Source organism: Caretta caretta, chromosome 12 (genome assembly GCF_965140235.1).
Source record: "Caretta caretta isolate rCarCar2 chromosome 12, rCarCar1.hap1, whole genome shotgun sequence".
Taxonomy (NCBI): Eukaryota; Metazoa; Chordata; order Testudines; family Cheloniidae; genus Caretta; species Caretta caretta.
Window position 1 is genome coordinate 11,582,040 of NC_134217.1, and position 13,955 is coordinate 11,595,994.

The window sequence follows — 13,955 nt, forward strand, 5'->3', positions numbered from 1 at the left end:
TGTTAATTGGCACAAAATGTAACAAGGATTAGCTAAAACAATGTTTTCCCCTTTGGAGGAATAGTAGTGAGCAGCTACTCCATTGTCCAATTTATATAACTGGATTGCGAATCTGAGGTTACTGATGGGTTTTTTTTTTCTTTTGGTCATATAAAAGGGAAAATACAGACAGCTTGGGGAAAGACTGAAACAATTTTATTAAAAAAAATTCCAATATCTGAGTCTACTATGATGGAAAATACATTTTTCTGACTGGAAATCATAGGACTGGAAGGGACCTCAAGAGGTTACCTAGTCCAGGCCCCTGCACTCATGGCAGGACTAATTATGTAGACCAGGGTGGACAAACTTTTTGGCCCGAGGGCCACATATGGGTGGAGAAATTGTATGCAGGGCCCTGAATGTAGGGCTGGGCAGCGGGTTGGGGTGCAGGAGGAAGTGTGGGGTGTGGGAGGGGGTATGGTATGCAGGAAGGGCTCAGGGCAAGGGGTTAGGGTGCAGGAGGGGGCTCAGGGCAGGGGGTTGTGGTGCAGGAGAGGGTGCAGGGTGCGGCAGGGGGCTCAGGGCAGGGGGTTGGGGTGCAGAAGGGGTGTGGCAGGGAGCTCAAGGCAGGGGGGTAAGGGCTCAGGGCAGGGGATTGGAGTGCAGGGTGCCGGAGGGGTTCTGCATCTGGGCTTCAGCCTGGCACTGCTTACCTCGAGCGGCTCCAGGGTGGCAGTGGCGCACAGCGGAGCTAAGGCAGGTTCCCTGCCTGCCCTGGCCCCGCGCCGCTCCCGGAAGTGGCCAGCATGTCTGGAAGTGGCTCCTGGGGGTGGGGTGGGGTGGGGGAGGCGGCTTTGCTGCGCACTGCCCTTGCCTGTGGGTACCACCCCCAAAGCTCCCATTGGCCACGGTTCCCCGTTCGCGACAACTGGGAGCTGCGGGGGACGGTGCCTGCACATGAGGGCAGCGCATGGAGCTCTCTGCCTCCCCCTCCCTCAGGGGCTGCCGCGATGTGGTGCTGACCGCTTCTGGGAGCGGCGCGGGGCCAGGGCAGGCAGGGAGTCTGCCTTAGCCCCACTATGCCATGGGGCTGGCAATCCCGTGGGCCAGGTTGAAAGCCCTGATGGGCCGGATCTGGCCCGTGGGCCATAGTTTGCCCTCCCTTGATTTAGACCACTTCTGATAGATGTTTGTGTATCCTGCTCTTAAAAATCTCCAGTGATGGAGATTCCACAACCCCAGTAGGCAATTTATTCCAGTGCTTAATCACCCTGACAGGAAATTTTTCCTAATATCCAACCTAAACCTCCTTTGCTGCAATTTAAGCCCATTGCTTCTTGTCCTATCCTCAGAGGTTAAAAAAAAAACAATTTTTCTTCCTCCTCCTTGTAACAACCTTTTACATACTTGAAAACTGTTATCATGTCCCCTCTCAGTCTTCTCTTTTCCAGACTAAACAAACCCAATTTTTTTCAATCTTCCCTCAGAGGTCATGTTTTCTGACCTTTAATCATTTTTGTTTCCTTCATTCCCTATCTGTTAAATATTTCTACCTTCAGCTTCTAGGCACTGGATGTTATAAACTGCTGAACCATCCCCGAAAAATAGGGGAATATAATACATTGGGGCATAACTGATAGTGCTAATGACTTCAGGGCCATCCATATTACAAGGTGCAAGGCTGGAGAGGAAAACCTGTGACTCAAGTGTGGGGAGGGATTTATGTGATGAAACAGAGCTGGTACTTAAAACTTACCTCTTCCTTATGCATACTGACTAAAGCTTGAATTATGCATAGGCACTGTTTCTCTCACTTAAGGCTTGAATTTTGTCTTGTCTTTAATGGTTCTCCACTAGGATTTCCCAGGAAAAGAGACTTCTCCAATATTTGTAAGGTCACGATGAACTCCAGAGTTCATTTTTGCCACAGGAAGATGGTAGGCAATGTGTCTTCTGACTATAAGTAGCTTGGAATTTTAGCAACAGCATTTTCAGTATGTTAGTGACATTTATATAGTTCATCTCTGTTGAAAGGATTATAGTTTCAGGAATATATCAATGTCTGCTTAGTCTTCCTGTGAGAAAGCATATTGCTTTATGAACCAAATCAATTCTGTGCAGTGCAGCAGCCAGCAGTCAGTGTGTCCCTGGAAATAGTGAACAGTTCCTTTGGAAGTACAGTATTACTTGTTTTAGTTGTTCTGGTCCTTCAGGGCTGCCTAAAAAAGCATGTGCTGACTAAATGTCATCTGAAGAATAGAGAAGAATGATCAACCAAATTACAGAAAATGGCAAAGAATTACTGCTAAGGGGTAAGTATAGCATGTGATATTAATACGATGAATGGGTGCAGTGCTCTGAAGGCATCGGTGTGGCTTATTTATGAGGAGTAAAATAGAGAGACTTGTTGAATCACTAATCGCAAACATTTCAATGGCTAAATCACTTGAGTTGTGCAGTTCTCGTTGTTGCTATGGCTGTGAAGGTATTATCACAGTCTTTCAAAATACTGGGAAAGGTGGATTCTGTGATTTCATGGGGCTGGTGTTATACCTGCATGCTAAACAAACCATAAAAAAAAAATCTTAAGGAATATTGAACTGGAAATTGCAGTTTATATATTTCAAAAGATATTAGTGGCTCATTTTTAAACAGTATTTCATTTGTAAATTTCTGGTTTGCTTGTACTAAATCCTTTTCAGATGCAAAAGCTGTGTTATTGGCCATAAATTATTCTTACATGTTTTATATGCAGTGTCATGTGCAATTGAGCTGTTCTTAATCAACCTTTCTTTTGCCAGGTAACATCCATTAAGTACAAAGTCTTGGTTATAGTGGTAACCCAGCACTGGGATGGATAACGTTATATTGTAGGCTAAAAGATGTGGTGAACAATTTTGTCTGTTTAAAATATCTATAAATGTTAATAGCTTGTTTTTCCTACTGGGCTTTAAGCTGTTGTGGTTCATGGAGACACATCTGTGATAATGATGTACAAGAGTAAATGTATCTGTAACCTCTGGAATTCAATTCTGTGTTTAAAGTACAATGTGATTCCTTTTGCATGCTTAAAAGCAGCCCAGGTAGAGATCAGAGATCCCAGGCCGAAGTCTACCCTATCCTATACCCTGTACAGCTGCCCTTGGTGCATGGGGTATAATCCAGGACAGATTTGGCTTTTCCCGGTGACCATGTCTTAAAATAGAGGATAAACCTGGAGTAGCAGTCAACAATTCCACAACCGCTCCTCCCTCAACCTTCTCCTTCAATGAAATGGGTTCTGAAGTCCAGGATGGTGAGCTGTTGCTGAACTCAGAATGGCTTCTTTTCCCCCCTGCAGTCACTTCACTGTCAGTACTTATCTCAGTATGTATATCAAATAAAGTTGTATTCTATAAAATAAAGTCCCATTTTTATTTCCTGCTGTTCACAATTTGAGATGTGTTTAACGTAATGATTTTAAAAAATAAAGCATTAAACCCTTTATTCCCTTTAGTATGCTTCAACAGGAGTCTTTGATCTGTGGAGCCTACAGAGATGAATCACCAAAAGGTTGATTGCTTTAAGATGTAACAATTTATATTTTTCAATTCTGAAAAAATATAAACAGGTTAAAAATCTAATTGTATAGCCGTGGTAACTGTTTTTACATTTTTAAAGAAAAATGCCTCTGACAATTTAATTATTGATCAAAATACAGTTGAAGCAAAAATAAATCAATATTCCTCATCAGATTTGTGATGTAAGCTGTTTATAGAGATAGTGTAAATGTGTTATAGACAGAAACTTGCATTATGTAAAACATTTTAATGCAAACACTATTCACTGTTGATGAGAGAGAACCAACCGTGTTTTTCTAATAGATTCTAAATTCTATTCTCTTATAGTTTAGTCACCTTGGAATCTTATTTAAATAATTGGATTATGATTTCTTTTGCCTTTTAAAGCAGTTTAAAGCCAATAACTTCAAAAATAAATATAATGTGATTTTCAGTTGTTCAGTTTACATTTGGAAATCTCTGAAGAAAATAGAACAATTGCTAGTTGAATAGTTTGCCATGGAATTTTACCAAGGCTTTGGGAAATATCTTTATTCAGTAGAAGTCCTCATGCTATTCTCTGTAGTAATGGAACCAGAAGAAGTCTGGTAAACAACAGCAAACAGTTAAAGGACAGTTCCAATTCCAGTTATACCTTACAGTACCACGATGTGTGACTATTGTAAGTATATTCTTCAAATAGAGTAGGTCATCACACTTTGAATCTGTGAATTACTGTGTTTCTTTACGTAGGCATGAGGTTAGCATAACATTGAGGTGCACTGGTATTTTTAAACAATAGGCTTGAATAGTTTTGTAGTGTCAAAATATTCCACAGTATGAAGACCAAGATTTTTGGCATACATACTGGCAAAGATTCAGGGTCAGATTCTGCTATCTTAATAGTATTAAGCAGTACTGTACTCATCAAGTAGCTCCTCTGAAATCAGTGAAGCTGTTTGTTGAGCACATACTACTTCCTGTGAGTATGGGAGCAGAATCTGGTCTGCGGATAAAGATTTTTGGGAGAGTGTCTGTATCTTCCTTCATGTCTGCAAAGTGCCTGATACAGGACTGAGGCTAAAATAATCATAAATACCAAGATCCTCTGGTAACTGGAGGGGGACAGAGAAGATGGAGATAATAAGTTCTATGCCTTTATCCTTTTACTTTTAAACCAAACTTGGAAAAAAATCAAGTAAAGATCAGCAATATTTTTTTGAGATGGGTAGGAGGAAACCATAACTGTCTGTTAAAGCTAACTTGCTGAGCTCTGTTTGTGACTCTGAACACTGCTTTAATTTTTGCATCTGAACAATATCTAACTGGATTGCATTTGTTTGATCCCTATCTCTTTTATAAATGTGTATAGGAGGGTATAAGGTGGAGTCCAGTATCTTTTTCTGTATTTCCCAGACAAAATAGATTTTTAAAAATTCATTTACACACTATCACTTCAAACAAAGTTTTTGGAGAGTTTTGTAGTTTTCTCAAAAACAAATAGCAACTTGGGAGTTTGCTACTAAGTTTCCACTTTGTATCAGAAAATACAGAATTCTGGAGATTAGATCACCCAACCAAAATTAACTCTTTTGCCAAGGGTTTGCTATTCCAATCTTAAATTTGCAGGCAATGTACTTGTACCTCTGCAGGCAGAATATTGAAACCACAAAGATTTGGTTTTATAATTGCTTTCACACATGTATATGTTTGAGTCTAAGTGATACTCCTGTCTAGGTTTGTATATGTAGACACTCCAGCTCTGTGTCTAATGACTAGTACAAGGGATCTCAAACTTCATTGCACTGTGACTCCCCTCTGACAACAAAAATTACTACAGGACTACACAAGGGGAGACCGAAGCCTGGGCCCGCCCAAGCCCAGGCACCCTGGGTGGGGGGGCCAAACCAAAGCCTGAGCCCTGCTGCCCCAGGCAAGGACGCCAAGGCCAAAGCCCAAGGGCTTCAGCCCCAGGCAGGGGGCCTGTAACCTGAGCCCTCAACCCAGGGCTGGAGCCATTGGGCTTGGGCTTTGGCCCTGGGCGATGGGGCTCAAGCTTTGGCCTCAGACCCCGGCAAGTCTAACGCCAGCCCTGGCGACCCCATTAAAACGGGGTGGCGACCCACTTTGGGGTCCTGACCCACAGTTTGAGAGCCTCTGGACTAGTATAACTAGTATAACTCCGAACAGTAGAGCATGCTGGTCCCTGGTGTGCAGTCTGTCTTATGAAGGTGTCTTTCAGCAGACAGTGCACGTTTGTAATGGGGTACTCACAAGCAAAGCATGATCACAAATAAGGCATTTGGTTTTGTGTTTCTGGAGAGATAAATTTGTATTTGATGGATGGACAGACTACCACTGAATTTCTGACGGTCTAGTAAGTTGTCTCCTTGACAATCAGCAAGACCTAAATACAAAGATTGTTAAAACTTTATACAAGAGAGCCTCTTGTGTTGCAAAAATGTCATTATCTCCAAAACTCTTCAGTTTACTCCAAACTTTTAAAATTAATTCTACTCTGGACTAAGACAGGGTATGTGAAATTTGAGGTAGAATTGTTGGGCAGGAGAAGGTTAAAACAAGGACTAAAATTGGTGGAAGTTAGCTTCTAAATTGTCCCTTCTTACTGAAACTAGAGGTAGCTATTGCTGCTGGCTAGGACCAGTGTGCCACATGCTCCTAGCTGACAGCTGTCAGTCACTAGTGCAGACATGAGTTCCCCATCTTGTGCCTGGAATCTACATATGCAGTCATCTCACATTGTAGACTGTAGGAAGTTGCCTTATCAGGTGAGTCTGGAAGGGACTCCCTGTAATTATGACATTAGAAGCTTTGCTGAGCTTGTCTTAGCCTGAGAAGCATGTGTCTGGACATGTCTACACTACAGAGCCTTTGCTGGTATGTCTATGCCAGCAGAGGCCCTGAATGAAGATGCTGCAGAAGCTGACAGGAGTAGTTCTGCCAGCATAGGTACTCAGCCTCCACAAATGACATTAGCTAAGATGACAGAAGTACTCTGTTGTGAGCACAGTTGTGTCTGCACCGGGGGTATGGCTGTGTCAGATAGGATACTCTCGTATAGGAGTTTGTGACACCCAGGGACCCCTTGATGCCAATTGGCAGAGAGCACAGGGAGTGTATAGAGTTTTACAGGGATCCCCTGGCTCACATATTTGCATAGTAATTCACCAAAGGGTGAGGTCTGTACTGAGAGCCAGTAGCCCACTGGTTGTCATAATTGTGATGTGTATGTAAGGCTAATATTTAAGAAGCTATGTATATATACTGCAAACTCTGTTCTTAAGTAAGGCAGATCACCGGTGCCTTGGACTGATTCCTTTCAGGCAGGGGGTAACAGATGCTTATTTCCCTGTCTAGTCATTGTGTATTGTCAACTTCACAGTGGTGGTCTTATTTGCATATTGAGCCTGATGCTTATCAAAAGGTTGTGAAACTGACAAAAGAGGGAGGCCGGAGGGGGAAAAAAACAAAACAAAAACAATCAGCAACAGGTGTCCAGTTGGACAAAGGACTATGCTGATATATCTGAGGGTACCAACAGACATCCTGCATCTTCCACTGACAGGGCGACTTGTCTCATGAACAGAAGATCACAGACAAGCCTGGCTGTAAAATGCTGAAAGGACTTTCGGTGAGCATTATTCTGTAAGATGGGGAAGCATCTAGTTAAGTAAGTCTAGGTTCTAGAATGCGTGTTATGATTTTAGTTTATATGTAACCATTTATTTCCAGTATTTTTACTTGCATCCCTATACTTAGTGAAGATGAGTAAAAAATTATTTAACAATGAACATCTCTAAGCACTGTGTGTTAAATAAAATGGTGATCCGAGGTGTAACTGGTAAGCTGGCACATACTGCTTCTTTGGGATCAGCGGATCTGTGAATAACTGTGAGTGTTCAGTGGACCAGGAGCTGGACACTCCAGGGAGATGCTCGTGGGTAGGAGTGTGCTTATCGCTAACCTGTAGAAAGAGAGTGGGCCTGCTCAGGCCTAGAGGGGAGTATTTGTGTTGTCTGTGGACAGTGGAGTTGGGGAGCTGATCCCCTGGCAGGCACAGCAAGGCTTCCTCATGCTAAGGACAGGTGGCACTGAGGTGCCTCTCAGTCATGGGTACCGTGGGAAACGTGATAGAGTGATTTCCCCCTCCCCCTTCTAACTGACATAGGTATGCTCGCAAAACTTTTGTAGTTTGGAGAGAGCTTGACAATGTCGGTTCCTTTTGATGGGAATTGGGTGAGTGCCTGGGTCAGCTGGTCATGTCCAAATCATAGGACTTTTTAGGGACTTACACAGGCCGAAATTGGCAAACCTCTGTACAGAGCCTTCCATAACAAACTGTTATCACCTATGACAGGTTTCAGAGGAACAGCCGTGTTAGTCTGTATTCGCAAAAAGAAAAGGAGTACTTGTGGCACCTTAGAGACTAACCAATTTATTTGAGCATGAGCTTTCGTGAGCTACAGCTCACTTCATCAGATGCATACCGTGGAAACTGCAGCAGACTTTATATACATACAGAGAATATGAAACAATACCTCCTCCCACCCGCTCACGAAAGCTCATGCTCAAATAAATTGGTTAGTCTCTAATGTGCCACAAGTACTCCTTTTCTTTTTGTTATCACCTAATATATCTACCTAAGACTGAACACTTGCTCATACCCTTAGCCAAAAAAAAAAAAAAAAGTACCATGGGGCGATGCTTGTCCTAATGCTAAGATATATTTCATGCTTCAGAATGTCAGCTGATCACATGTGGGGCTGAGAAAAGAATTTCTCCTAACCCCTTTCCTATCCCACATGTACAGAGGACTTTTTTTGTTTTTTTGTTTAATGTATTAGGTATTTCCCATTAACAGAGGCAAGGTAGTGGACTAATGCTCTATTCCAGTATGGCAAATACTGTGAAAATTACTTTGCATTGTACATTAGAAAATTACGCTACAAATGTGTTTGATTCTTGTTTCATAAAGGAAATGGGGTCAGTTTACATGGTCTTACTCAGGGCATTGGAAGCAAGCAAAAACCAGATAAAATGAGATCATTTTGGTGTTGTGGTTTAGAACACATCTAAAATGTGCAGATTGCTCAGGAAGAGTTGTTATGCTGAAAGTGATTTTGGTCCACTGATGTATCTAATAGAGCAATTCAGTACTCCCAGTGAGAGTATAACAAATACATCAAACTGCCTCTCTGCAGCAGCCAAATCTAACTATTGATGGAGGTTAAAATAGGATGTCCTTGCAATGATCTTGACTGTAAACCTCTAAGCTTTTGGTTACTATTGGGGAAGTCTGCAGTATTTGAGAAGGGACAGAAGTAGGACCAAAAGTGTGGCTAACCATTGGACGAGTGGAAGAATACAGTTCAGAGGCCCATTTATAATTTACACGATCAGTAATTCGTGACTTCTGCATGCTCTTTCAAGCGGATGGAGCAAATGCTGTATACAAGAAGAAGAAAGTGATCCAGGTGTGGTTTTGCTTTACCCTTATAATTTTGCGGAAGGCGGGCATCACGTGCTATTTCTGGCTGATTGTACTAGTTATTTCTGAAGATGTCGTAAGTGTAGCCACCCCTAAACGCTAATACTGCAATGAAACATAAATTTTCAGCCCATTAATGATACACTAATCATTTGAGCGAGGTCCAGGGAGAAGTGGGGGAATGGTTTTTCCACTTTTGTTTGGAGAAACCCTGGTTGGGGTAAGAGTGTTGGAAAAGTGATGAGAGGCCCGAAGGACTGAAGAGGGCAAAAGAGTTTGTCACTTGTTGGGTTCATACTTAATCTAATTTACATAAAAGCAAAAGGATCAATCACATGACTTTTATAGAGAAAAAGTGCACAGGCATTTCTACAGAAAGCATTAGAAATATTCCCAGAGATATTAAAAATGAACCCATATCCCATTCAGCAGATATTTCTGACAGTAGCATGTTGCAGCTACAAGAGAAACACAAAATCTAACTGTTTGTTGCAGAGGAGGGTTTCCTGAGGCTTCAAGCAGCAAAGGTACAGTTTAAGAAATGACCCACTAGCTCATTTTTAAAACTTCCAATCTACCAGAGCAACCCTAGAAGATAAATAATCAAGACAATTTAAGTACTGCATGAGACAAAGCTATAATAACTGTCTGAGAGAAAAATAGCCTCTTACAGCGTGGTCCAAAATTTTGAGGAACTAGGTGGGGCAGTATTTTTATTACAATTATCATTCACCACTGCAGACTGTCTGAAAACTGGTTTAAATAACAAGTGCAGTGAGTGGGTGGTTCTTTGAGTTTAGTCTCCAGTAGACACTTTCCTCTGTTTAAAATGTCAAGAAACATCTCATGTCAGCTTGACACTCTGTTGCCAAACCGAGTGTTCTTATGGAATCTTGGGATATTTTGTCTTCTTGTAAAGCTAAGCTCCTGGAGAGGTGTGATTATGTGAGAATCTTTCACATTTTTAAAAAATGAACATTTCTAGTCCTCTAGGTGGTGGTAGAAATCTTGTAAATGTAGATCCTTGGAAGCTCAAAACCCAGAGGCAAATAAAACTGATTTTGAAGCGAGAGATTTTAAACAATCTCATACCATTTTTACAGGCATGATCCATGAGTTTTGAATGGTTGGGGTTTGCAATAATGTAGTCCGCTCAGGAGAGCCTAGTGAAAGGAGTCCAGAAGCTGTTACTGATTAAGATTTCAGTACATTGGCAGAACCATAAAAAGGAACATGCACAGCTCCTGGGCTTGCTTCAAAATCACTATAATTAAACTAGCCCATTTAAAAGATGATTTGGGGAACTTGTAATGCTAACAAATTACAGAAAACCTACCTGGCATTACCATCTCCATTTAGGAGAACTCTAAGATGACTTATTCAACCATTCTGACTTAAATTATTACATTCTCCCTGCTCCCTTCAGGTGGTGATTTACTTGTGGTTTTGATTATGTACATCTTAGAAATTAGGAGGCCCTGTTAAATGGGCTAGCTCCATTGACTATGCCAAGTTCTTGGGTTCTGAGAACCCTGGAGTCTCGAAACACAAGTTCCAATTTAATGAACTTCTGACAACTAATAGTTAAAGTACAGCTTTGAATTTATGCCTCTGGAGAACAGGCTATACTTCAGTTACGTCAGAACTAAATTATTTTACCTCCAGAAATCTGGGGGCTTCAGAGACCCTAGCCCTTTACCGTTTTTATCCAAAGCCTGTTTAAACTCATGCAGGCTCCATAGTCATCACAGTCTGAATCTTTTGCACGTTGGGTGGCAGCAAGCAGGGTGCTGCTCCTTATGGATACCTACCAGTTAAAATGTTGCCATTCAAACCATTCTAAACAGAGAATACTTGCTTTGTTTTTAAAACACTTCAAATGATCGAGCCCTGTAGCCAAGTAACCATGTAAAACCACTGTGGTGTGGGGCCCTAAGTAAATAGTTCAATATAGAGGGATGGGAATCTAGTTTTGTAGCCTGCATTCTCCACCCCAAAATGAACTGCAACCTTTCAATGAAAAAAGAAAAGTTACTACCAGCAGGAGAAACTCACCTTACCTGATCACCCTGGTGACCGTCTGTACGGTAACACCCATTGTTTCATGCTCTCTGTGCGTATAAATCTCCCCACTGTATTTTCCACTGCATGCATCCGATGAAGTGAGCTGTAGCTCACGAAAGCTTATGCTCAAATAAATTGGTTAGTCTCTAAGGTGCCACAAGTCCTCCTGTTCTTTTTGCGGATACAGACTAACACGGCTGCTCCTCTGGAACCCACCTTTTCAGAAATGCTAGTTAATGATCTCTGCAGGACTTGGGATATAATGGTAATAGATGTGTTGTTAATGTAGGGTCTCTTTACTTGAAGAGTTCCAAAAAGTCTTATGTACTATGTGTGGATTGTAGACAGCTCTGGTAGTACTGCGTCTTAAAGTTGCTCAACACTTCTCATAAATCCCTGTGTTCAGTTGTTTATATCTCTGCCAAATTTCAACAATTTGGGCTGAAATTTTCCAGGCTGAGTGACTGCCTCAGTTGGGATTTTTCTGAAAGTTTCAGACAAAACAGTTGAGCTGTTTGTGAGAATGAGGCTAGTGACAAAATGTTGTGCCCATATTAAAAAGTTCAGATGACATTTTCTTTGAAAAGCCTCTAGTGCCCCCAAAGCTTTAGAGCAGGGATTTGAACTTGTTGGGTGTGTGTGTGTGTGTGACTTTTGAGCCATGAATGTGTCTTGTGCTAGCTCCTTGAAAATCTGCCCAATTTTTTTTTAAACCTTTAGAAAATCTTTTTTTTTTTTTTTACACATGCTCAGATTTTACACCTGCACTTCTTAGATTTTTAGCAGCCGCATTCCCTGAAGATTCCGTCTGCATTGGGCATACCTTGAGCTAAACAGGACTTTCCCTGCAATTGAGCTGTTGCAGGCTCTGCTGGATCTGGGAACCTGAACTGACAGCAGAGGGCTTTCTCCTGTGCTCTCAGCCTGAATGCAAAGGAGACAAGTTAGATCGAAGGTGGGTGGGAGTAGATTGGAATGGAAACTGTGGCTGGAGGATGGTAGGTTAGGAGAGGGAATATTGGATGGGGAGTGGAGATGCGGGGAGACGGACTGAGAACCAGTGAGGTGGGAGGGAAGACAGCTCTGACTAGAAGTTGGGGTAGAAAGGGAGAACTGGGACTGGCTGGGTAAAGAGTGGGATAAGGAGCTGAGGATGACGGGAGATTAGGACTGGAAGCCAGTGTGGACATGTTTATGTTTCAACTGAAGGCCAGAGTTGTGGGGAGAGATGGATAGTATGAGGAGTTGGGAGTGATGGTGGTGAAATTAGAAATAGCTGGGCAAGGGGACTGTGATAAGAAGCCACAGTACGGAAGAGATGGGACTGGGACAGGCACAGGTTGGAGGGCTCAAGGCAGAAGGTGGTCATGGAGGTGTGGAATGGGCAGAAGAATTTGTGTCTACTAGAGCACACTCCCCTCCAGATCCTGGAATGGAACTCAAGATTCCTGCGAGCAAATCTGTGAAACCAGCTGGCAAAGTTTATCAACTTTTAGTGCTGGTCCACATAGAGAATGGCAACATACTACTGCTACCAGTAACTCCATTAGTTCAAGTGGCAGAGGTCTGTGTGCTGGATCTGAAGGTTCAAGTCTTCCTGATGATATGTGTCTGTTGATGTGATGGCACCTGTTGAAGTCTAAACTTAATTCCAGCAGAAAAGGGCCACCCAATCCGTTGTTTTTGGTGGATAAAACAAACTGCTTTGCCTATATCTGAATATCTTTTTGCTAGTTGTTTAGCTTTTACTAACCAAAACAAGTGGACACACAATGTGTCTCTACTTTCCAGCAAACCAGCTGTGCTTTTTTCCAAACTCTTCCCCTGATGAGAATGGTGCTGAAATAACAAGATATGAACAGATTCTTTTCACTATAACAATTATCCAACTAAACATGTTGAATGTTTAAATACACTTGAAAGCATGTGATGCTGCACACAGATAGGAGCCTTCTATTTAGCTTGCCAACTACTTATCCAATTGGGTTTATTTTTGTAATTTTGTGAGACACGTCCAGGTTTCATAATATCAAAACAGATACCTTCACTTATTTAGTGCTAATTCAACAGAGGCTAACCCAGTTGATTTAAATTGGTTTAACCATAGTTGAATTAGTTGTAAGATGTAATTTTGAAGAAATGTTTTCAACTTCTCAATCTTCTGCTTTTTCTTACAAATTCAACATACAATTCCGTCTTTTAACTTGTAGGGATATGTTCCTGTTAAGATGGTCTTTGATATTCTTTCACTTTCTTTGGTAATTTAGTTTTTTGAAATTAGTGACTACAATATCTTTTAGGTTATATTTGTTTTCTTTTTGGGACATGAACCTGTAAACACCTGTGCCTTGTGTATTGGACCTGGGAAACGCAGGGAATGCAATTCAGAGTGCTAAAGAAAAGATGTGAATTTAAGAAATGCTGGTCATCTACAGCTCCAATGGTAGTTGCAGATGCTGAGAATTTCTGAAAACCTGAACCATTGCTCAGTTGTGCAGAATATCACATCATTTTATGCTGCACTGCACTTAAGAAGTTTTAATACTGAAACTATTTTAAAACTTTCTTTAGGTCCTCTGTGCTATGCTAAATTTTCTTTCACATTGTACTGTATATAAAAACTATGAATTATTTGTTTGTACATTATCCAAATGTGCTAGATGCTAGTTTAGACTCTTAAGAAGAGTCTTTATCCCCCAAAGCCTGTAATTTTATATGAACAAAAACAACATGATGGGGAAGGGTTTAGTGCAGTGATGGGCAACCTGTGGCCCATCAGGGTAATCCACTAGCGGGCCGCGAGACAATTTGTTTACATTGACCGTCTGCAGGCATGGCTGCCCGCAGCTCCTAGTGGTCGC

The 13,955-nt window shown here is 41.7% G+C and overlaps 1 protein-coding gene across 5 annotated transcripts in view; it reads left to right on the forward strand.

Annotated features, from left to right (window-relative positions):
• Window positions 1–13,955, forward strand: part of SLC12A4 (solute carrier family 12 member 4) — a 75,469-nt gene that overhangs the window by 14,335 nt on the left and 47,179 nt on the right. Inside the window, exon 1 of one of the 5 annotated variants that reach the window (XM_048816507.2) lies at window positions 2,234–2,294. The exons of the other annotated variants lie outside the window; for them this stretch is intronic. Within the exon in view, the coding sequence (XP_048672464.1) occupies window positions 2,249–2,294 (46 nt within the window). The 5' untranslated portion in view covers window positions 2,234–2,248. Of the gene's footprint in view, window positions 1–2,233; window positions 2,295–13,955 lie in introns of those variants that run through there. 5 annotated transcript variants of the gene reach the window in all.